Below are 26442 nucleotides of genomic sequence, written 5' to 3' on the forward strand. Positions count from 1 at the left end.
ATGGTCCACTGGGCCACACAATGGGTGACATGTGTCTGGCTCCAGACCCTCCTTGCCTCTGCATTGGACACCTGTCCCTCCGCCGCCCCCAGCCCTGTCAACTTCTCTGTCGTCTACACAATGCCCTACTTCCAAACACACAACCCCATTCAAAACATAGTCACCAACTCCCTGTACCAGGAGGTGTATGTGGCCTCTCAGAACGCGATAGAAGCCGTAAACAGGAGTTTGCAGAAGGTGTGGGAGCTTCACACGGGACCGGTGGGCGGCCCCGAGTGTAAGACCTGTGATTTGTGTGACATTGACAAGGACCCCAACTTTTTAGAGGACACGGATAACGAGGTCTTGTTGTTGGATACGTTCTTCATGTATTTGTACTCTTGTGGGAGTTCTCAATACGGTGTGTGCCATTTCCACCAACTCAACACAGACGGACAACCGCCTTCACCGTCTAAATGTTTATTCCGAAAAGAATCGAATTCGGCAGCTTATTGCCCTGACTGCTTGGCCAGTCCCCTCGGTACCAAAGTCACCATGGTCGAGGAGGGCCAGACGGTGTACTTCTTCGTGGCTGCCACCGTCAATGACAGTGTGACACAGAGGTACGGCAGGAAGTCCATATCGGTGCGCCGACCGCTGGCCACAGAGGACGGCTTCTACAGCGATGTGCGGGGACTGACCGTTCTACCCGGCCTGCGCCGGACCTACAGCATCGAGTACGTCTACAGTTTCTTCACCCAGGAGTTTGTCTACTTCCTGTCCGTCCAGAGAGAGAGCCCGGACCAGGAGTCCTCGCCGCTGCAGACGCGGCTGGGCCGTCTGCCCAGGAACGAGTGGGAGATGAGGAGGTACCGCGAGGTCGTACTGGAATGCCGCTTCGAGCCCAAGCGGAGGAGGAGGAGGAACACGGGGAGCGAGGCCTTTAAGGACGTGGTGTACAACGTGGTGCAGGCGGCCCACTTCGGCAAGGCCGGCAGGGAGCTTGCGGACGAGCTGGGGGCGGAGGAAGAGGACGACATTCTGTACGGAGTGTTTGCCGTCACCGATGACAACGGGGTGACGGAACACGACTCGGCTCTGTGCGCCTTCCCCATGGACAACGTCAACCAGGCCATCGACGACGGGGTGGACGACTGCTGTAAGTCTGGGCCAGAGCAGCTGTCACGGGGGCTGTGCCACTTCCAGTATTGTGAGAGCTGTCCCCACGAGGTAAACTCACCTGTCTAAACACCTACCTATCCATCACTCATCACCTAGGTCACCTAGATGGTCACATGCTTTTTTTTATAACATCGTGATCTTAGAATGATAAGGTTCTATCTCCGTTTAGGGCAGTTCAGAGATATTGAGCGTCAAAGTTTTTACATTCCATTATGTTTTGTGAGATGGAACCTTTGTATTTTATGAATTACTAACTCAACAATTTAAACATTTTAAACATAACACCACACAGGCATTAATAAACACCTAATGGATCAGAAAAAACTCAATTTGGACAAAAATGGAGATAGAACCTTATAATTCTAACGTCACAACATGAATAATAAGGGTTAATAAGGCTGGAAGAACAGAGGAAGAGCCCAGGGGACAGGCAGACTCATAAGATGAAAGCTGGGGTGTGTGTGTGGAGTCAGTGGGAGTGGAAGATCTAACAGGATCTCTTGGAATAGGAATGATTTGTAGATATAGTATGAGAGATAATGGGCGTGTCAGAAACAGGTGGGGGATGTTTACCATGAGCTAAAGGACTCCATCTGCTCTCGTCTTTTGGCAGTTGTCCAGATCACTCACATGACTTTTGATGTCAGTAGAGATAAAGCTGTGAGATGCTATTTATGCTACATTTTAACATGAACGTTTTTATTTTCAGATAGTCTATGTCATGATATATATTCCCTAAATGGAACGGTTTCCATTCAGTTGGGTAATAAAATGACTCAGAGTACTGGAGTACTATCGTTAGAGCGTTAGAGCATTATGTCATGAGTGAGGTTTACTGTGGGATGATATGTCCATCCGACTCAACTTACAAACAGCTAAACAAATCTGTCTACTTATCTTGCTTGTGTATCGCCCCGACAGATACTACCCACAGTTCAAAGCAGAGACACATGGCAGGCTACAGGTTGTCTGCCTTTTTGCCTGGGGTAGTTGATTCACTTCAAGCCCATCAATTATCCTAATTATCTCACTGGATCTCAACTAGATGACATATCCATAAAAGGGAAATTTCGATTTAGAAGTTCTTCAAGATTCCTCACTTCTGTACTCACTTTTCTTTGGCTCTAGTAAGCCAAAACATAATAATAATAATAATAATAATACATTTTATTTGTAAAAAGCACTTTACATAAGAAATCTCAGAGTGCTACAATTAAACACAGGAAGATAAAACAATAAACATTTTCAATTCAAAGGCAAAAAAAGGCTCTATTAAAAAGGTGGGTTTTAAGGCCTCGTTTAAAAGCATCCACAGACTGTGGTGCCCTTAGGTGGTCAGGGAGAGCGTTCCACAGCCTGGGAGCAGCCGAGCAGAAGGCCCGATCTCCCATGGTGCGGAGCTTGGTCCTGGGGGTCTTGAGGAGGTTGGTGGCAGTAGAACGGAGGGTGCGTGAGGAGGTCTGAGGGGTATGGAGGAGTTCCTTGAGGTAGGGGGGGGCAGTTCCATGGATGCACTGGTGGGAGAGGAGGGAGACCTTGAATTCGATTCTGAGGGAGACGGGGAGCCAGTGAAGTGATTTGAGGATGGGGGTGATGTGATCATATTTGCGCACCCTCATCTCTTTAACATTGAGGTTGCTGTTCCTCTGAGCAGACTCAGGAAGGATGACACTGGAACATGACTTCTCTAGAAAACTGTCACACGTAACTTTACAGTGTCTAACAATGTCTTATTAGTTATTACTGTAAGTACAGGGTTGTTCCTCTAAGCAATACTTAATTGCACTGTACTGTCCTAGCATTGTGGTAAAAACTGGGTTTAGGGTTAGGGTTAGCAGCAGGACGGTTAATGCTGTTTTATAGTATTGTGATTGTTATTACACTGTAGATAACATCATCCAGAATGCTCACAGTAACCAAAGCTTTTTTAGAGTTCTACTAAAAAGAAGACATAAATCTGTTTGAAGAACTAAACAATTCATACAATGGACCAATCGCTTTATTTTGTGTCTTTTTTCACATTCCCTTTATGTTTTTTGTATGTAGCCTACTATTTTAAAGTTGTTGATTACTGCAACAAATACTTTTTCATGTTATTTGTGAATGGAAAACTACCTTATGGAAAAAGTACACTCTTGCCATTATGCAGAGGAAAACAACTGGAAGGATTTTGGACAGTGGCCAACTTATTTGGGAGTTAGTTAGCTTTCTAACTTGTTTCCGGAAATGCGTCTTTGAATAAATCTCTCATGGCAGATGCACTTCAGTTGAGGCTTTGCAATGTTCTGTCGTCAGGCAAAGGAAGTATGCCTCATTGGTCTGGTAATACGAAGCCTTTAATCACTGTCTTATTAAACTGCATATCTGTCCAATAAAATGAAAAATATGAGTGGGACTGCCCCACTCAAAAAAAAAAGAAAAGAAAAAAAAATGCTATCAAATACTAACTAAGTGTATGTAAACTTCTGACCGACTGTAAATGTGATGAGATAGAATCTATCTATCTATGTAGGTATTCATTATTTGCACTGCATAGTTTTAGGGCTGCTCACTTTTTCCTCAGGGGTACACAGACAGTTGAATAATGAAGTACACATTTTTTGATACAGAATCTTTCCCAGACCGCGGTACTATTTCATGTCATGTTTTCTATATCGGAGTGTGAGAAACAATGTTCTCTTGGGTAAACTGCAATGTGTAATTAAGTCCCATGCATATTTTCCATGAACTTCCTTGAACCTGGAATGCAGTAACAATAATATCATCAGTAGGAGAGTTGGAACCTTTGGCTACAGTGTACCCAGGGCCGGTCCTAGGCATTTAGGTGCCCTAGGCGAGAGTATGATTTGATGCCCCCCCCAAAAATTTTTTTTTTAGGGGCATCACCACCACCAACACCACATTAAGCCACCAGTACTGCCTCATCACCACCCACACATTCAACAGTAAAAATATGGACAACAATGGTTTCAAGACAAAAATAGACAGTAGGCTGAGACATATTTTCATAGAGACATGAAATTCATAGAGACAAAATGATTGAAATGTAAAATAAATAAATATATATACGTATTTGGCGCCCTAGGCGACCGCCTATTTCGCCTATGCCTAGGACCGGCCCTGAGCGTACCGTATGCATCAGAAAAAACAGTTGCCTTGGTCTGTGGTTAAGATTTGAAGATTTATGATTGACAGTGTTTTGCCTGATTGATACCAGTATTATCCCAAATGTTTGTGCTAATGAACATGAATATTTTATCGGGCAAGGAATGTACAAACATCAATTATTGATGTTGTGTCACTTAGAAATGGATGGTGGTTTTGTGGCGGTATTTACTGAGCGACAGATTATTATTAGTTGATGTTCAAGATTCAGATTAAATTTGATTGTCATCGGCAGAGTACAATTACAGAGACAACGGAACACGTTCGGCATCTAGCCAGATTGCAATAGTGCATAGTGCAAAAGCCATAAAGTGTGGACAGATACAGTATATGTACAGTGATATATGTACAGACAAGGGTGAGATATGTACAGTAAGATATATGCAGCATGATATGTAGTACAGAGCAAGAGCAATGGTTATCAATACGATATGTACAGTATATGTACATGTACGTATGAGCAAAAGCTGAGTGGTATGGGGGTGTGTGTGTGTGTGTGTGCAATGTTCATCCTGTGGGGGGTGGAGGGGGCTGGGTGGGGGCTAGGGGGAGAGGATAGGGGTGGGGGCTAGGGGGCAAGGCTACCGTTGGGATCTTGAGTTCAGCAGCTTGATTGACAGCTGCAGGGAAGAAGCTGTTCTCAATCCTGCTGGAGGTGCGGGAGCCTAGACTCTTGTCCAGCCTCCCGTGTGGGAGGAGGGCAAACAGGCCGTGGCTGGGGTGAGAGGTGTCTTCAATGATGCCTCGCACCCTCCGCAGACACCACTTCTCCTGAAGGCCCTCGGTGGCAGGGAGTTGGGCACCGGTGTTGTACTGGGAGGTTTTCAGTTCACCACCCGTTGCAGGGCCTTCCGGTCAGAGACAGAGCAGCTGCCGTACCGTGACGTTAGAATTATAAGGTTCTATCTCAATTTTTTGGTCAAAATTGAGTTTTTTACATAATCTGATCCATTAGGTGTTTATTAATGCCTGTGTGGTGTTATTTTCAAAATGTTGACATTTTTGAGTTAGTAATTCATAAAATACAAAGGTTCCATCTCACAAAACATAATGGAATGTAAAAACTTTGACGCTCAATATCTCTGAACTACCCTAAACGGAGATAGAACCTTATAACTAAGCTCACGATACCACCCTGTTAGTCAGGATGCTCTCAATGGTGCACCGGTAGAAGTTGACCAGAATCCTGTGAGACAGCTGAGCTTTTTTCTGTCTCCTCAAGAAGTATAGATGATGTTGTCAGGTGAATAGTTCTAGAAACTCAAGATGGGTCATTTTGTAGTCTTCCCTCACATTTTGGATTACATGGCTAGATGTACTGTAACACGAGGCCTCTCTAGATGACCACCGAAATATGTTCTTTTCTAATGGTTGAAACGGCTGGAGTTAATACATACGAAAGGTGACAATGAGGAGAAAGAAGAGTGTGCCGGTTATCAAAAGTACAAAAGTTGTTATCTCGAAAGATAGATAATGAAAAGAAAAAAGCGTAGTAACACTCTCAGATGATCAGATGGTGAGGAAATGCTCCCACCTGGAATAGTGTTCTCTTATGTGGCTGTTGCATAAAGGCCTTGTGTTTTACTTGGCCGAGTTTCTGGGTGTTTTCACAATTTAGGGTTGGAGTGACCTGCCAACTGGAATCTCCAGGAATCTGAAATCCTGGTCCTTCCTTCTCTAAAAGTAGCTCACTACACTGATGCAGCTAATTTCTCCCTTTACTGTGGGAGTTTCTATTGGCTCTTGTTTATCCATTTGTGGAGTAGGGCCGGCTGTGGCGCAGGAGGTAGAGCCGCCGTCTAATGATCGCAAGGTTGGCAGATCGGCGGTTCGAGCCCCGGCTGGCCACATGTTGAAGTGTCCTTGGGGTTCAAAACACTGAACCCAGTGAGCGGGCCGGCGCCTTGCATGGCAGCTTGCCGCACATTGGTGTGTGTGTGAATGGGTGAATGGGTGAATGAGAGGCCGTTGTAAAGCGCTTTGGATAAAGGCGCTATATAAGTGCAGTCCATTTACCATCCATTTGTGGAGTAGACATTTCAAAATACAGAATAAGAATGTTATTAGTGTGTTTCATGGCACATAGGGTAATAGTTGGTGTCTGGTCTTGGCCACACTTTCTGTTAACCTGCCCTCTCCTCCTCCTGCCCACCCAGATGTTGAGAAACCATGGAAACCATCTCACATGAGTGAGCCTTTTCTCTACACTGACTAAGTAATTACTATACTGATTTACTATAAATAATATATTAAACTACTGGATATATACTCCTATATAAGGGGAGCCGTAACATAAAGGGTGTAAGTACGCTGCACTTGGATGTGGGAGGGAAAAGAACTAAAGAAAGGCACAACACGAACGAACTAAAGTGCAATGATTTAATAAAGTAATGGTGGTGTACAAAAACACAAGCCATAGGACAACAGGTAGACTATGAGCGGTGTCAACCCAAAGAAACAAAAGAATAAAGTGAGACCCTACCAGTGATTACAATTCTACATAATGACAGCCGCTCCTTTGCCTAATGTATTTAACATAGATGAGCCTACGTGATGTAAAGTATACCCAAGGGTATCTCTCACCTACGCCTGTTTCCTATGGCTAGTGTGTGACAATACAAAAATAGGAAAATAAACTAGTCAATACTAAATCAAACAAACAAACGACCAAACTTAATCTTACTCTAAACAAACAACTAAATGAAAAAGGTACGTACGAAATAACACAAACAACCTAAGAAACTAAAAAGTTGACAAACTAACAAACAAAACACAACCAAACAGTCAACTAACAATGGGAAACAAGGAGGAGTTAATAACAGCACGGATCTGATATATATAATACAGAACTATAGAGAAGTAATTACTGACTAAGTCACACTTTTCTTAGTATTGTGGAAGAAAAATAACGTTACGGTTAGAAAATAACTTTAGTCTGACCAAGAACTCCTAAACTATAATCCACAGGAACAGAAGAAGAATAATGTCATTTTCAAGCATCATCAAATCATCATTCTAATCAGGTTTATGTGAACAACAAGGTATGCGATTGAGACACCACTACTCAACTGTATTTTGTTTGTTTCAGGGATGTTCCAGTAATCTGTTACACAATGTTACTCATGGGACCCCAGTGTTATTATTATTATTGTATTATACGTACATAGTGATTCACTTTTATCTTGCCTACCCATCTTGCACTTTTCTTTCACATTCTAACAAGCGTGCTGTACAGCTCCTCTGGGAAGGGAACCAAATATTGCTTATTAGGTATTTTAGTTATTTTCACTTCTGTCAGTAGCACATATTCAAATTCCCCAATAGTTCAAGCAGTTCTTTTGGACTTGAATTAAATGAGCACACACTGTTCCTTGGCTATTCCCTTGTTATTTTTCCCCCCAAAATGTGTTGTTTAATTCAGATCTTAGATTCTAACTGCATCTGCTGGTTTCCTCCCAGCTTCTCTTGTGGGCATATGCATGATGTACATGACAAAGGATTTCAAAGAATCAAGACAAAATACATCAGGGGTTTGTTGTGAATCTTTGTATGCGTAGCTCATTGTCATGTTATGGGTAGAACTCCAGAAAATAACAGATATAGGCTACTGTATATCATGGACAAAATTGTATGTTATACCACTGCAGAGTGGTAAACCAAATCCTAGTTTGATTAATGAATCAAGGCGTGCGATTTTGTCGCACGACAACATTCGATTCTCAATTCTTTGAATTATTTCAATAGGTGTGAATGGAGAATCTAATGTTGTCTTGTGACAAAATCGCATCGCACGCCGTGTGCATTGTCTCATTCAAAACAATGGAATCGAATTCGGCAGTGCGACAAAATCGGGGCCGCGTGCATTGGCCTTCAGAATCACTCTAGGTCACTGTAGGTCAGACCATTGTGGCTTATTCAGGAAACTGAGGCAGTACTAATAGTGCGGTGGCTTAAGACCATATTTTACAATAATGGGGACGCGCCGGACAAAAGCACCAAATGTTTTCCATCCATGTGCTCTACATCACCATAGCTTTCAATTTTTGGTGGGAGCCACTTCATCAAGATGGCCGATGGCGGATTTCCAAGGTGGCCGCCATCTAAAATCTATAAGTGCAAATATCTCGGCTTCCAAGCCACTTAGAAGGTCAATCTTGGTGTCAACATATACATTTTCTGGGTCAGGGAATGCATTAAAGCTATTGAGAATATCATTATGTGATTTTTAAAAATTATTATACTTTAGATCTTTTGATTGTGTTGTGGTGCTGTGGTGTTGTGGTGTTGTGGTGTTGTGGTGGTGTTGTGGTGTTGTGGTGTTGTGGTGCTGTGGTGTTGTGGTGGTGTTGTGGTGTTGTGGTGGTGTTGTGGTGTTGTGGTGTTGTGGTGTTGTGGTGGTGTTGTGGTGTTGTGGTGTTGTGGTGTTGTGGTGTTGTGGTGGTGTTGTGGTGTTGTGGGCTTGTGACCCCAGGGCATAGAGAGTACCATTTTCCCTTTTGATGTCAAAGTACTCGACGGTGCTGCTGTTGTGCACTTCCTGTCCACCACCAACATTACCACATTCGACGAATATGCCAGTTGTGTCTTTGTTCCCCACATCATGAAGCACTTGGAGACCTCTGCAAGAGTTGATGTGGTCTGGGATACTTACATCACCAGCAGCATAAAAGAGTCAACAAGGGAGAAGCGAGGCAAAGGGATACGACGGAAGGTGGCTGGTCAGAACAAGCTGCCAGGGAATTGGCCAGATTTCCTGCGTGACCCTATGAACAAGCAGGAACTCTTCACCTTCCTCTCCAGGAAGATTGCATCCATTGCCTGGCCAGATGGTAAGCAGGTCTTCATTACATCTGGCACCAGAGTGGTCGGCACAGACACCAGCCACTTCATACTGCCATGTAACCATGAAGAGGCCGACACCAGGATACTTATTCATCTGCTTGATGCCCTGGAGCATCGCTCTTCTACCTGCTTGGTACGCACTGTGGATACAGATGTTGTCGTTATCCTCATCGGCAAGTTCCATGCCCTGCTCACCAAGTATCCAGCTGCAGACATCTGGGTCGCTTTTGGCACTGGCAAGAACTACAGATATCTTCATATCAATAACATCTGCCATACTCTGGGCAAAGATAAGTCCACAGCACTTCCCGTCTTCCACTGTTTCACAGGCTGTGACACAACCTCAGCATTCTGTGGGAAGGGGAAGAAGTCAGCATGGGAGGCTTGGAAGTCCTACCCCGAGGTCACCCAGGCCTTCAACTACATGGCAGCGAATCCGCACACTCCCGTGACCATAGATGCCCAGCAATTTCAACTTCTGGAGCGCTACACAATCGTCCTTTACGACAAGACGAGTGATGTGGAATCTATCAATGAAGCACGGAGAGAGTTGTTCTGCCAGAAGAACAGAACGATGGAACACATTCCACCAACACAACATTCCCTTCTCCAGCACTTGAAGCGAGTTGCCTACCAGTCTGGGATCTGGGCAACATCTGAACTGGCTCAGCAGCCGACACCCAGTCCAGAAGGATGTGGATGGACATTGGATAGAGATAGCCAGGTCTGGCTTCCTGTGTGGAGCATTCTACCAATGGCTTCGAAAGCCTGCACTGAACTGGTCAGATGTGGCTGTAAAAGTGCAAGTGGCTGTGGTGCAAAGTGCTCATGCAAGAAAGCACACTGGAAATGCACAGAGCTTTGCAGTTGTAAATGTGACCGATAATTTGATTATATAAAATGCTTTGTTATGTTAAAAAGGGAAGCACATAAAGTTCAATTCAATTAATGCATGTTGTCATGTTTTTCAATATACATGCCATTGAAAACATACATATACGTATGTCCAGCTGCTTATGAACCGAGTTGAAAATTATGGATACATTGCCAGAATGAACATATTTATTTGATCTCGGCACAAATAATCATCTAGTGATATTCTCAATAGCTTTAATGCATTCCTTGACACAGAAAATGTATATTTTGACACCAAGATTGACCTTCTATGTGGCTTGGAAGCTGAGATATTTGCACTTATAGATTTTAGATGGCGGCCACCTTGGAAATCCGCCATCGGCCATCTTGATGAAGTGGCTCCCACCAAAAATTGAAAGCTATGGTGATGTAGAGCACATGGAAAAAATTTGGTGCTTTTGTCCGGCGCGTCCCCATTATTTTGCTAAGCTGCCGCACTATAAGGTTTTCTGGTCCAATGGAGAAGGTGTGTGAAATGTCAATACAAATGAATGTCATCATGTCATTAGAGCCATGAAGGAACTGTCTGGCCTGTACATTTACACGCCATTCAACATCACAAGCTAAAGCTATACACTTGGCATCAGAAATGCTGTTTACCCAGTTTCTTGTTCTTAGAAGTCACATCTCTCTGAGAAACAACATCAGTAGCTGTGCACTCCAACGCAGGATGTCATCTGCCCTCCCATTAATAACTACCACAGAGTATTTTAATCATGTTGGATTGTGGTTAGAGGGCTTTGTCTTACTGGCATGGGTACAGTACAGTCAAGTCGCATGCATTCCCAAAACTTGCAGAGTGAGCAATAACAGCAGATGTGTTACACCTGTGGACACCTGTCATTTCTCATTGGCCTGTTTATAATGAGTTTAATGACCCAGTCATTACAGTGTCATTTGTAAGCGATCAAGACTTGTAACTTTGTAATTTATATCATTTATTATCGTTATTATACTTTCAAACATAATTTATTTCACTAGTACTTGACATAAGCCCCCTGTTCAATAAACCTCCCTCTCTGTCTAGAGCATGGAGAACAACGCCACCTGTCGGGACCAGCCCACCATGGTGTCGAAGCCATACTACAGGGTGGACCTCTTCAACAGGCGGATGCGGGACGTCCTGCTCACCTCCCTGCTGGTCACGGCCATAGAGAACAAGACGGTGGCCCACATAGGCACATCCAGCGGGCGGCTGCTGCAGGTACATTGTACATTTACATGTTCGGCATTTAGCAGACGCCTTATTCCAAAGCGACTTACAATCAATACATTTGACTAAGCAAGTGAATCATCAATCCACCAGTCGTAGCAGGAAGAGTAATCCAGCTCAGGCCCGGGGCCATTGATAGAAGGAAAAACCTTCTTCCAACACCTTCTTCTAAACCTAGGTTTTTTATTTTTATTTTTATTTATTCTTTATATTTAGACACTGGAGAAACAGTACAAGGGGGCAATAGAAGTTTTTAGGGACACAGTAGTGGGGAAAGCGGGTGTCTTCAGGAGACACAATGCTGGGGGGCAGTAGAAGTCTCAGGAGGAGCAGTTAAGGTGTAACCTGAAGAGATGGGTCTTCAGTCTACGAAGGTACAGAACAAAATAACTCATAGTAAGGGGGTCAGAGAGCTCACTAGTGAAGTGATCCTTTTGATTCATACCAAGCTAGATTTGAAGCTGTACATCTTTCAGATCAACAGATCTGACTCTAAACCTGGCTGCTGAATGTGTTATCAGTAGTAATAACTGATAACAATAAGTAATAAGTAATAAGTAGTAATAATTATCCTCTCTGTCTGTTTGGCAGCTTGTTTTGAGAAGATCGAGCCCCATCATCTTTGCCAATTACTCGCTGGTAGAGAACCAGAGGGTTTCTTCCATCGCTGCTATGTACTCCTCAGAATCTCTGCTGTTTGTGGTTGGAGACAAGGTATGGAAAACAGGTCCATATTGATTTAACATTAGTAAAGAAACAGCGATAAAAGGGAATCTATTATAGTACCTTCATTAATTTCTAGTTTCAGATCTGGGTTAGACACATTGACAAATCATACAAACTCCTATTCTTTCAATCTCAATCTCAACTAGAATTACATAAAGAAGAAAAATATGAAAGTATTTATAATTAAGAAAATAAGTATAAGTGCTCACGAACACATTTCTAATAAATATCCAGAGAAACCTATAATATTATTACATGTGTGTAAAAGTGATGTGTCTGACTGCCAGATGATCCAGGTGCCTCAGAGAGGACCTGGCTGTCAGCACTTCCTGACCTGCGCCATGTGCCTGACGGCCCCCAAGTTCATGGGCTGTGGCTGGTGCTTCGGGGAGTGCTCCTGGGAGGGAGAGTGCCGTGGCCGTTGGAGTAACGAGTCCTGTCCCCCTGGGATCACTGGGGTGAGAACTGCATTTGCACAGTACAGTATTAATCTGCATTTCTGTAACAGTATTATGTGTTGTGATTATTCATATTTGGTGTATCGTGAGTTTAGAATGATAAGGTTCTATCTCCGTTTAGGGCAGTTCAGAGATATTGAGCGTCAAAGTTTTTACATTCCATTATATTTTGTGAGATGGAACCTTTGTATTTTATGAATTACTAACTCGAAAATGTCAACATTTTAAAAATAACACCACCCAGGCATTAATAAACACCTAATGGATCAGATTATGTAAAAAAGCTAAATCTTTACAAAAATGGAGATAGAACCTTATAATTCTAACGTCACAATGTGTCATTTTCTAATTCTGGTCTCTTGCCCGATTGGCTGTTAGTTCTTCCCAAAGACAGCCCCTCCTGATGGTCAGACAGAGCTCACTCTGTGTGGCTGGGAGTTCCAGTCCCCCCTGAGGCCGGCCATCAGCTCCAGAACCCACCAGGTGAGACTGGGACAGACAGCCTGCGCCGTGCTGCCCCTGAAGAGCAACAACACACAGTGAGTACCTCACTGACTGAGAGGGATAGATACAGTACTACTGTCATTCGGTTGTTAAGTCGTGACGTGTTTCCGGGTCCAACCTTGGCTGAGGCGCTCTCTTCGAAATGCCTCAGTAATAATAATAATAAATTATATTTGTATAGAGCTTTTCCAAGGCTCAAAGACGCTGACAAATATGGGAAAAACAGGAAAGTGCTGTGTCCCTTGTTGTATGAATAGATCTGAGTCTAAAAAACGATTGAACTGTCATTCTACCGCTGTAGTACACTGGTACTCTGGTGGAGGGAATTTCTGGTTTGGACCCGGAAATTGCTAAACGTCACGTTTGACGTCAGACTTAACAACCGAATAGAGTCACTTTGACACACTCGTTTTTTTACTTGAACAAGAACAAGCTTAGTTAAAGAGCAGTTTATTCAAATGTTATGAGGAAATTCAGCTTAAAAGTTACTGTTATGATAGAAGAAGCAGTCTGTCAGCGAAAGAAGATATACCGGTGAAGATAAAGAAGATATTCCGGTGCTGTGGTTAGGGTTGAATTCTCACAGTGGTTTGTTTCTGCTGCATCAATGTTAGTTTGAAGCTGACGTGTTGATGAGCTGTTTGTTGTGCCGCTCCTCAGCCTGGTGTGTAAGATCCGGTCTGGGGCTATTGAGCTGTCTAAACCCGTTAACATCACTGTGGAGGTACATGAGGGGAAGGTGGAGGGGCGCTACTCCATCGACGGGAAAGCAGAGATGCCAGGATTCACATTTGTGGTAATTATTATGTTTTTTCACAATATTTTTATTATCATTTTTATATACCAACATCAAAGAAAAAACAACAAAAGATAAAGAAAGAGAAACATACAATAACAAAGATCACAAACATAGACACACACAACTTCAATCAATTTTGGATTGAATAAAAAACAAAACAAAAACAAACCTTTCCTCCACTTTGTATAAAGTATTCTATCCTACATGTTCTTCATGTATGGTTCCCACAGCTTGTCAAAGTATTTCCGCTTGCCTTTAATAATGTAGGTTAGTCTTTCCAGACCAATACATTCCAAGAGCCCCCTCTTCCACATTCTCAATGATGGAGCGTCCATACTCTTCCAGCATAGTGCTAACATTTGTGGTAATTAGGACTGCCTAGAATTTTGTTTTCAGTATTCAATGACTTGTTTGACTATATTTATTAGTGGTTTTGCTTCAGTCAGTACTTTTTTTCTAGTTCATTTGCTAGTACTAGTAAACACAATAGTGGGTTGGAACTTGAAGTAGTATTGAAATGGGCTTAACTCTCTTAAGGGCACTTTATGAATTACTCAACATTTTACTTCGTTTGTCAGATTCCCAACATCACTGAGATCCAGCCCAACTACGGTCCTCGTGTTGGAGGGACGCTCATCACAGTGACGGGGCCTCATCTGGACGCAGGGAAGACCAGGAGGGTCACCCTAAACGGAGAGCCCTGCTCCATACAAAGGTGTGCATTTACATTTACATTTTTACATTTTTGGCATTTAGCAGACGCCTTATTCCAAAGCAACTTACAATCAATACATTTGACTAAGCAAGTGAATCATCAATCCACTAGTCGTAGTAGGAAGAGTAATCTAGCTCAGGCCAGGGGCCATTGGCAGTCTCAGTGATAGAAGGAAAAGTTTATTTAATTTTATATAGACACTGGAGAACAGAGAGACAGTACAAGGGGGGCAGTAGAAGTCATAGGGCACACAGTAAAGGGGAAAGCGGGTGTCTCAGGAGACGCAGTGCTGGGGGGTAGTAGATGTCTCAGGAGGAGCAATTAAGGTGTAACCTGAAGAGATGGGTCTTCAGTCTCTGACCGAAGATGGGTAGTGACTCTGCAGTTCTGACAGCCGTGGGAAGCTCATTCCACCAGCGGGGAGCCAGTGTAGTGAAGAGACGTGATCGGGCAGTGCGACTGCCATGTAGGTGTACAGGTGGTGGGGCCAGTCGGCCAGCAGAGGAAGAGGAGCGGAGGGAACGGGCTGTGTGCAGCAGTTGCAGTGACTGATTTTAGTATTGTGTCTTTTCTTGGAAACATTGATCTTTTTTAAATGATCGTAAAATACAATCTGTCTGGATGACATCATTTACTGTAAGTTTAGTTATTACAAGATCATATAATCAGTTGGACGGCTTGTCTATATCTTACCAGCCCCGCATGTGTGTACAGTAATGGCAGTATGGGACACAGAGTTGTGACTGTAGCAACTACAATATTCTGTCCTGTAACCTTTAACGTACAGAACCTGGAGAGTCTGCATTCCAGACTGTTTTTATGACTAACTCGAAGCTCAACAATGTTCTATTTGAACATCTGTTACCAGTAGATCATGAGAAGAGATATATACAGTTAGTACGATGTAGCCACTCCTAATGTCCCTGCCTACTCTATGATGGATTTATCTGTTTGTTTTTGCAGCCTAAGGATGGCCTGTTTCACTTGCTTTGAGAGATCCTTTGACCGTATGTTGTATGTTCACAGCAACAGTTTCCAAATGCAAATGCATTAAAATGCCACTCAGACCGTTCACTTGCTTAACTGATGAAGATTAAATAACAAAGGAATAGCCCAGATCTGTCCATGAAACAGCTGTTGAAATTGTCATGAGGGGGCCATATATTAAAGAGCTGTAATTCCTAAACCCAAATCCTCCAATTTGGATGTGAATACCCTCAAATTAAAGCTGAGAGTCTACACTTTAAGCCCGTATTCATTATATAACTGTAACTTGAATATGTTTGGGTAAACAGCTAAAATAAGATAGAGAAGAAGCCGCACACTCTTGTTTCAGATGCAAAAAAGTTTACATTTTAATGACACAACAGTTTCGGCCCAAAGGCCTTACAAAGGCAAAGGCCTAAACTAAAAAGTACTTTATTTGCTTGTTTGTTTATTTGTTTGTTTGTTATTGCTGCTGGGGTAATAGTATGCTTTGTGTTTATCCGATATTGGACAAAACCAAATGTAGACCCTTTGAGTACATGCCATTGACTGTATAAGTGACCATCCCCCTGTCCTCCCCCCTCCTCCACCTCTCTGTATAAGTGACCGTCCACCTGTCCTCCCCCCTCCTCCACCTCTCTGTAGTGTGACAGCACCCAGAGGGAACGTGTCCTCCATCATCTGCTTGTCCCAGCCCATCTCAGAGGTCCGGGACGTTCCGCTCAGTGTGTTCATAGACAAGTCCCCCATTCTCACCACCAAGGTCTTCTACTACAAAGAGAACCCGGAGGTGACAGCTGTCCTGCCAGACTGCAGTTTTGACAGGTACATGTAGGCCAGTGAGTCAATTTCTATCACGTCTGGCACAACCTTTCTCAACCAGGATTTAACTTGGCTGTTTTGACGACACTCTCTCCACCCTATACCATGTGACATTTCATTGTCTCTCCACTTTTCCATTGCTTTCTATGTGAACCCCAGGGGGTCAAAGATAATCATTGAGGGAAGGAACCTGGACTCTGTCTACAGGACCGTCATCCGCTTCATACCCAATGAAAGCCACCTGAAGCCAGTGACGAGGGTGAGCAGCTGTACTGTACATGGCTGCCTGTGTCCCGACAGCTTCATACTGGACATTGTCTTGACATTTTGTGTCAGCACATAGACTGCAGTATTACAATTTCCTCTAAGACCTGAATAAAATGTATTCCAGGGTTCCCGCGCTGGTCTTAAAAAGCCTTTGAGTCTAAAATCCAGCAATCCAATTTACAAGGCCTAAAAAGGTCCCAAATGTCAGTTATTTGGTCTAAAAATGAGGTGCTAGGTCTTAAAACTGTCCGACCACATCTATTTACGCGGAAATGAATCAAGCTGGAACCGCAAAAATGCCAATTTGCTTCCTTTTTTGTCTGTATGGCAGTGAAATCCCTAATTCACCTCGAGGATGACCAAATAAAGCTATCATATGGTGTCGCGAACAGGTCTAAAATTGTATTCAAAGAGGTCTAAAAAAAAGGTCTTAAATTGGACTTGTTGAAACTTGTAGGAACCCTGATATTCACACAATTTGCAATTGGCTCCAGGAGTGTAAAGGCAAGTCTCTGCCCACGCGGATGGAGTGTACCACCCCTGCCTTCCCCAGGGACGAGACGGAGGAAGGACAGCTCTCCTTCGACATGGATGGAGCTCTTCAACTCTGGAACGGAGAGTTCTCCTATCACCCCTATGGGAAACCCATCCCCTTTGAAATGGAGGGCCATGTGCTAAGGCTGTACCCTGGGCAAGATGAAGTGTCACTACATGTAAGTTTCAACAGTGACATGACATGTCTTTTTTTATTGCAACATACCATGTGATACGGTCTGGTAAAAAAGGGCCACATGTCGGCAATCCTCAAGTCGCGCAAATGAGCACGAATGTGTTTTCCGTTTTTTGGCATATTATGAAAGTTGAAGTGTTGAAGAGCCCACTCGATATAACAAACAACAGTTTTAGGATCGCTAAATACTTATAATTTGTGAATTGGATTTACTGTCTTGTCTGCTGTCGGCTATTGGTAAGAGATACATGATACAAACTTTAGTTTTAGGACGTGTTCAAAAAGGACTGTGTGATCATCTAATTATGTGTAGTTACTGTATATGTTTTTAGCATGTTGATGTTCTATCAGCATGTTCTGATATGCTAAACATGCAGTTAGATGTTTGTAGCGATTTCTTCTTAGCTGATAGCCATTGGCAGCTGTTTTGCACGTGTTTTGCGCATTTCTCTGCTATTTGCTTTGAGGTGGACCAACATTCAAATAATGAATCTTCTTCAACTGTTTTCAGTATGACACATCATTGAAAGCTTACAATCTGCACTTTCATAATCTGGAAAAAACTGAAAAATTACCATGCCTACTTAAGGACTTTTTAACCAGACCCTGTCACATATCGTAAGAATGAAAACAATAAAGAGAACGTACAGATCCTTATTGTTTAGCATCTCCACCGAGGGATTTAGCTCTCTTGGGGCAGTAGCTGCTAGCATGACCGGTTGGCAAGCGGAAGGTCTTGAATTTTGATCCCATCTTAGGGAAAGCATACCCCGCTGCTCGTTACACTATGTGTTTTCTATGTTTTTTCCCCTACAGCATCAAAAGCTAAACCTCGTGAGTTCGTGCATGACTATCACTATGATGGTGGGAGGAGTTGATTGTGACGCCAAAGTCCTGGACAACGAAATCACCTGTAGGATCCCCAAAAACATGACCATCCCCAGTGATGGACTGCCTGTCAAGGTGAGAAGGGGTGTCGGTTTGGACTGGGGCCAGTTATACCATCAATGGCCACCAATTAAGAGTTCATAGTAACTACTACTATTATGCAACTTTACAGTTTCATCAACAGAAATACATGATTTCATAAGCATGGTACTATTGGGCTGTTTTTTGGTTGTTTTACCGTTGATGAAGTTGAATTCATGAATTCAGATCATTACAGTAGAAACCCTGGCAGGAGTCTAGGTCTTACACTCAGTATACAGAGACTGAGAACGTACACAGAGACTGAGAACGTACACAGAGACTGAGAACGTACACAGAGACTGAGAACCTCCCAGAGACTGAGAACGTACACAGAGACTGAGAACGTACACAGAGACTGAGAACGTCCACAGAGACTGAGAACGTCCACAGAGACTGAGAACGTACACAGAGACTGAGAACGTACACAGAGACTGAGAACGTACACAGAGACTGAGACAGACCTTTCCAAAAACTGATGTTTGTGGTGCTGGTGGAAAGCCAGTGAGAAGTACAGAAAGACTGTGTAAGGTAGAGAGATGAAAGGAATATGGAAAGTTAGATTAACGAGCAGAGGTTGTACATTGTTTCCCTTTTTTAAATGTATCTTTATTGTATTTTATCTTTACCTTTTCTTTTTACTGTTTCCCCCTGCTTTTATATTCATTCTATGATTGTATATCTTTTTATATATGTTTTTATATTCACTTTATGTTCTTATATTCCTGTTGTAAAGCACTTTGAGCTGCATTTCTTGAATGAAAGGTGCTATATAAATAAAGCTTTACTTACTTACTTACTTACTTAAGGCCAATGCACACGGCGTGCGATTTTGTCGCACGACAACATTCGATTCTCAATTCACACCACCGAAGTGTGTGGGTGTGAATGGAGAATCGAATGTTGTCGTGTGACAATATCGCATCGCACGCCGTGTGCATTGGGCTTTACACCCACACACTCCTCTCCTCCAGATCTCCATCAACGGGCAGGTTCATAACGTAGGGACCGTGGTCCTGATCAGTAACCACTACATGGTGGGCATCGTGCTAGGGATCCTGGGAGCCCTGGTGGCGGGGGCCGTGCTGGCCTTCGTCGTCATGAAACACCTGAGGAAGAAGAAGAAAGGTGGGCTTCTCTCTCTCTCTCTCTCTCTCTCAATCTCGGCCGCCTGGACCTTGATCAGGCCGTCTTACGTAACCTAAGTGAAGGGGAATTAGGATATGTTACGCCAGTGTTTTAACTAGAACATCCTCAACCACCCACAGTGACAGTGGTAATGGCACGTTGTTGACGTTTGATGTGGTCCTCCTGTGGCTTATGATTAAAAACTCTTGTGAAATCCACAGCCTCCATGGTGGAGACTCGCTTGACACACAGCCACAGCAGGTCCGGTAACGGCAGTGTGGAGTTGTCACCTGTAGGGGACTATAGGAGAGGTGAGACACAAGCTGGCAATATATAGCAGATTTCAGAGAATACTGTAAAGTATCGATCAATTATTGTTTTTGCGGCTAACTGGGATTCAAAATGACAGTGTTGCCAGATGGGATTGATTTCCAGCCCAAAAACAGTCTAAAAACCGCCCAATGTGATCATAGGTAGCCCAATTTGGCGGGAATATGCGCAATAAGGCAACACTGTTCCCTGACTCTCTGTTCTGAGGAGAAGCTGTCATGTGACACGTCTTTTTAGACAGTTAATTTATTGACAAATTACATTGTTTCCAAAAATCACTTTCAGAGCATCTTCAACCACACACTCTTAAGGCATTTATTATATATAGCAATTTATGACGTTGTGATAAAATGTTAAAAATAATAATCATTATTAATGATTAGTATTAATAATCAATAAAAAGTCTGGTTTTATGACGGTTTTGATAGAAACTGTTGCTATTTTTAGAGACAGCGATTTAACCATAAAACCGTCCAACCGTAATTCTGTCAGTGGGGAAAATGTACACCTTTGCTAAATGTTCCTATTTTAAGCATTAACATGTAAAACAGTGGTTTTAACACATACTCTGTATGTAGCTTTCAAGTACAATACGTTCCAGTAATAACGACCTTCTCTCTAAGTGTTGCCTCCGTGTCCCTCCACCCAACATGGAGGTCCCGTGGGGTACCCCAGCCTGGGCTACGCTACAGGCAGCATGGACCCCTCCCTCACCCCTCTCATGCCCCCAGAGAAGATCTCCATCTCCAGCTTCAGACCAGAGCTGCTGGAGGAAGTGAAGGACGTGCTGATCCCAGCAGAGATGCTCGTTGTCCAGCACCACCAGATCATCGGGAAGGGTGGGTCTCATCCAGGGTAGACTTTGTGGCGCAGGAGGTAGAGTCTAATAGGCGTCTAACGATCGTCTAATGATCGCAAGGTTGGCAGATCGGCGGTTCGAGCCCCGGCTGGCCACATGTCGAAGTGTCCTCGGGCAAGACACTGAACCCCAAATTGCTCCCAGTGAGCGGGCCGGGCTGGCGCCTTGCATGGTAGCTTGCCGCCATTGGTGTGTGAATGTGTGTGTGAATGAGAGGCCATTGTAAAGCGCTTTGGAATAAGGCGCTATATAAGTCAGTCCATTTACCATTTACTTTAGAAAGAGGGTTTATATTTTAGGAAACTGAAAAGCTGTTTGAACATTTTGCTTATGCTCAGCTGGCAGATTAGAGGGTGTATTTCTTTACCCAGAATGTTGTTATTTACTGTCTGGAAGTTTACTGAAAGTTGGGTCATGGATCATACAGCAGTAGCAGTGCCTTTATGTACAACATACATTGTTGTATGTTGTAATATATTTTGAAATAAACGTGAACAAATTATTTCTAATGGTCCCATAAGGGATTTATTTGTTCATTTTATTCAAATTAACTTGAATGCTTTTCCATGTCTAATCCCCCAGGTCATTTTGGCACCGTGTACCATGGCTACTTCACAGACCACAACAACAGAGAAATCCACTGTGCAGTCAAGTCACTGAACAGTGAGCATCTCCCTCCTGATTTACAGGCTGCTCTAGAGCCGAGCCAGGTGTACTCAGCCTTAGACATCAGTAACATGTGACCAGCTGAGTAAACATACACATGTGGAGGAAAACTGTACTTCATCATACTTTTTAAAATAGTTTCAAGTATTTCAATTGTTTGTTTTGCGTTTCAGTAGTTGAGTAGTGTGTGTGTGTGGGCGTGTGTGTGTGTGTGTGTGTGTGTGCGTGCGTATGTGCGTGTGTATGTGTGTGTGTGTGTGTGTGTGTGTGTGTGCGCGTGCGTGTGCGTGTATGTGTGTGCGTGTGTGCATGCATGCGTGCGTGTGTGTGTGTGTGTGTGTGCGTGCATATGTGTGTGTGTGTGTGTGTGTGTGTGCGTGCGTGCGTGTGTGTGCGTGCATGCGTGCATGTGTTTTTGTGTCACCTCAGGGATAACAGATGTGGAGGAGGTGGAGCAGTTCCTGAAGGAGGGCATCCTGATGAAGGGTTTCCACCACAGCAACGTGCTGTCTCTGCTGGGCATCCTGCTGCCTCAGGAAGGGCTCCCCCTGGTGGTGCTGCCCTATATGAAGCACGGGGACCTGCGCCACTTTATACGCTGTGAGAAAAGGGTGAGAAGAAATCCTCAGGACAGTATAATGTTACTATTGTTGTGGATATAATTAATTCTTAATAGATTTAGCCTATAAAACGTATAAAGCACAAAGAGGCCTTTTATTAAGCAAAGTTACATGAGCGCAGAGAGAAAAATGAGCAGACCAATAAGCCAGAAGCAATAGCCCAAAAGCAAAAAGCCCCCAAATATGGGTGGGGCTCATATTTATAAAACTGTCCTTGGTCATGAGGTCACTATTCTTGGGAACCAATCATATTATACAAATCTGTGGTTACACAGGTTATGGGCCCTCCTGTCCATAGTCAGAATTATTCACTGCGCCACAGATCTTGGCCAATCCCTTACAGGAAGGAAATGGGCCTTCCTTGAGTGCTAGATTCGCCAAACTGTAGAGAGACTTACATTTCTCAGTATAAAATGATATAAAACCACAACACTATCATCTGTTGACTTCAGCTGCATAGTACGGCTTTGAAAAAGGTTTATTCAGGGGGGCATATGTGGTTATTTTGTTAGTGATTTAAGGCTGTATGAATCCTGTATCATTTGTACTCTAGAACCCCACAGTGAAGGACCTGATTGGCTTTGGACTGCAGGTTGCCAAGGGGATGGAGTACTTGGCACAGAAAAAGTTTGTGCACAGGGACCTTGCGGCACGCAACTGCATGTGAGTCATGGTTGTCACTCACTAGAGGAGACAAAGCAATCTCTGCAACTGGGGCAAGTTGCCACTTTAGATTGTAGATGTCATACAGAGCTATAGCTGAAAACAAAAAAGTGATTCCATTTTAGGGCACATTCTGTTACATGCTTGTCTTCTCCGATCACCAATATCATAAGATACCTTGCCATATCATTATGGCATGTCAAAACGCCTTCCATTCAGCAGGTGTCTGTCTATACCCACTATTATAATAATAATAATAATAACTTTTTATTTGTATAGCGCTTTTCCCGCAACCGTTGCAGCTCAAAGTGCTCCAATCATTATATAATCATAATTTAATTACTTAGTCATTTAAAGGCGATATTAAAAAGATGGCTTTTTAGTCTTGACTTGAACATATTTACTGAGGTTGCATCCCTAATGTAAACTGGCAGTGCATTCCACAATCTGGGTAAATGAGAACGCAGCCTCACCAAATCTCTTCTTTTGTACATGTGGTAGTTTGACAAGAATTGTTGTCTCCGTAGGCTGGATGAGTCATACACAGTGAAGGTGGCAGACTTCGGCATGGCCAGGGATGTGTTTGATAAGGAGTACTACAGTGTTCAGGACCACAGGAAGGCCAAGCTGCCGGTCAAATGGATGGCCATCGAGAGCCTGCAGACACAGAAGTTCACCGCCAAGTCAGATGTGGTGAGTAAAGGAATCAATCAAGTATAAAAAGCTCTACCAGGGTGCTGTTGTATGACTAAAACATTCATTAAGCTTTTCCCTTCCCCAGGGTTCCCGCGCTGGTCTTAAAAAGCCTTTATGTCTAAAATCCAGCAATGTGATTTATAAGGCCTAAAAAGGTCTTACATTTCAGTTATTAGGTCTAAAAATGAGGTGCTAGGTCTTAAAAATTAGATCCTGCAAGGAAATCAGTCCGACCACATCTATTTACGTGGAAATTAATCAAGCTGGAACCATAAAAATGCCAATTCGCTTCCTTTTTTGTCTGTATGGCAGTGAAATCCCTAATTTCATCACCTCAAGGATGACAAAAAGCTTTCATATGGTGTCACGAATAGGTCTAAAATTCTATTCAAAGAGGTCTAAAAAGGTCTTAAATTTGACTTGTTGAAACTTGTAGGAACCCTGCCTTCCCCCCTTTCCATTGCAGTGGTCCTTCGGCGTGTTGATGTGGGAGATGCTCACCAGAGGAGCGAGCCCCTATCCAGAGGTGGACCCCTATGACATCACACATTACCTGCTGAAGGGCAGGAGGCTCCCCCAACCCCAGTACTGCTCTGACTCGTTGTAAGTAACGGAAATGATAGCCTAGCTAGCAATGCTATCTTATTGTGCGTGCCTCATCTTAGAATTGAAACGATAAAGAGAAGCCCTGTCCAAGTAAACCAGTGGATATACTGTAGGTTGTTAAGTCGTGACGTGTTTCCGGGTCCAACGTTGGCTGAGGCGCTCTCTTCGAAATGCCGCAGTACTAATAATAATTCATTATATTTGTATAGAGCTTTTCCGAGGCTCAAAGACGCTGATAATATGGGAAAAAACGGGAAAGTGCTGTGTCCCTTGTTGTATGAATAGATCTGAGTCTAAAAAACGATTGAATTGTCATTCTACCGCTTTAGTACACTGGTACTCTGGTGCCAAACTGTTATTACAGGATGTTGGAAAGGTCAATCATCTGTGTGAATGGTCTACCAAGTTCACACGTTCATATCCCAATGTGGTTTAGAAATGCACTGTGGGAGTTAATGATCATCACCACACTTCACTTCAAAGATACCGGCTCAATCTCACACACACACACACACGCAAGCACACACACACACACACGCAAGCGCACACACACACACACACAAGCGCGCACACACACACACACACACACACACACACTAATGTACTGGGTTAAGACGACAACAGAAAGTCAACAGGTTTTCGCTTCATCTCTCTGTCAACATCAATGATACATCCTGCAGCAGTCTGTGACCCTACTAGTGACAAAAAGGAAGTGCTGAAGGAGAGATTAACCATTTAAAAAAAACAGTAGAGAGGGGTAACAGAACATAATGGCCAACTTTTTCATTTTGGGAACAAACACGAGTCACATAATCTCTAACGGTTTGATATCGATAGTTCATGTGCAAGGCTTCATACTTTATTTAGCTTTCAATCGAATTGTAAAGCGTCCTTGGGTTTCTGAAAGGCGCTATAGAAATCAAAGTTATTATTATTATTATTAATAATCAGTTCCTCTTAATCAAGGTTTATCCTGTGAATCTTGCAATGATATTCCAGATCCAGTTAGGTTTATTTGAGTTGTGGCTGAGGTATTTGTATGGTGATTTGATCATATTTTGTTAGATGTACCAGAGTAAGAGTTGTATTACACTCTCTGCAGGTACGCCATCATGCTGCAGTGCTGGGACCCCGACCCAGAGCTGAGGCCCAGCTTCGCTACGCTAGTGTCAGACATCCTGACCATCCTGTCTCGCCTGGAGGGGGAGCACTACATCAGCCTAAAGGTCACCTATGTCAATCTGGACCAGCCACGTCCCTACCCTGCCCTCACTGAGTCTGCAGACGAGTGTGACTCCTCTCGCACCTCAGACACAGGCTCAGTCTCCTCCTGATGCTGCTCATACATATATATATATTGATATAGATCGGTGCTAATTTTAGGAACACACAGAGCTCAGTTAGACGGTTAAACCAAGGTCTTGGTTTAGGACCACCTGTAGTGTGGTTCTAAGCTGAAGCCAGAGGACAGGTCAGGTTGAGCGTGTGTGTGTTGAAGGGACATGGTGCTGGAAGTGGTTGTGGTTGTAGTAACTTGCGACCGGTGAGCCACAGCATCACATTATTCAGTAGTTGTTTGGTGTTTAAGGCCATCTGCACTAAGCTAAAGGGAATCCCAAGTACCTCCTCCCCTCACAGCATAGCATAGGCCTACTGCTGGCAAAGCCTTTTGTAAATACGATTGGATGTATTGTCTCCATTGTCCTCGTAATTGGTGAGATGTAGTGATTGTGCTGTATATTTTGGATCACACTTTTCAAAAAGGAGATGGACCTAAATGTTTTAAAAGAGATCTGGCTATTATACTGTTATGTATATTTCTCACACAATGTCTTTTAGATAGAGTGTAATAAATTAACATATTTATTTGTTTATAGACGTGTTATTGTGGTATTTTGGTCAATTATTATATGTATTTAATATACTTCATTTATGCTTGTTGTTAGTTGATTCACAGTCCTAGATAGAGTTTCTTTAACCTAATGCTGCTGAGTTAACCATCGCTGTAATGGAGTAAGCATTCCACTAGAGGTCAGTGTCTCTATATTTCTTGCATTACCATTGGTGCAACATCATGCAAACACAACATTATATAGAGATAATGTTCTTTTAACACCATGCAATAACTCAAACATGTCTATTTACCTACAGTATTACTACTTACATTATATATCACAGGTGTACATAATATCATCAGACAACAGGGATGAGAACCATTCCATTCTCCACATAAATGGGGTGCAAACGTGTCACCTTTCTGCTAAATTAGCCGTTTTTACTTTAAAATAGGTTATCCACGTGAATCATGTAGATCTGCAAAAATAGATAATAGGGGGGGGGGGGCGGTCCAAGTCACATGATGGCTATTCTTCTAACTCATCTTCCTGTCTGCTAAACTCCTCTGCTGTTGAAATAACGTTTAGCTTCATGCAGCTAGGTGCTATTCTAGACAGTGTGGAGGACACAGTCACAGTAAGCCACCTGTTTTCAACATAATTATGCAGGGGGTGTTAAGGTTAGGGCCGCTGCTGAGACCACCATTAGCGCTAGCGCTATCCCCTCCCCCCCCCCATCAACAAAAATGTTATCCACTCATCGATAATT

General features: G+C 43.2%; 1 protein-coding gene across 1 annotated transcript; it reads left to right on the forward strand.

Moving 5' to 3' along the window:
- On the forward strand, positions 1–25172 carry mst1rb (macrophage stimulating 1 receptor b; the record flags this gene model as incomplete). The annotated part of the gene is made up of 20 exons (XM_080545485.1): positions 1–1209; positions 11111–11287; positions 11888–12010; positions 12310–12480; positions 12859–13019; positions 13645–13780; positions 14362–14498; positions 16131–16310; positions 16467–16566; positions 17069–17287; positions 18121–18267; positions 19245–19398; positions 19620–19709; positions 20352–20567; positions 21170–21250; positions 21683–21864; positions 22427–22536; positions 23064–23229; positions 23699–23835; positions 24941–25172. The coding sequence occupies 20 exons, from the start codon at positions 1–3 to the stop codon at positions 25170–25172; spliced, it is 4128 nt and encodes a 1375-aa protein (XP_080401611.1).
- Between the last annotated feature and the right edge of the window lie 1270 nt (positions 25173–26442).

Source organism: Nansenia antarctica, assembly GCF_963989245.1.
Source record: "Nansenia antarctica genome assembly, chromosome: 15".
NCBI lineage: Eukaryota > Metazoa > Chordata > Actinopteri > Argentiniformes > Microstomatidae > Nansenia > Nansenia antarctica.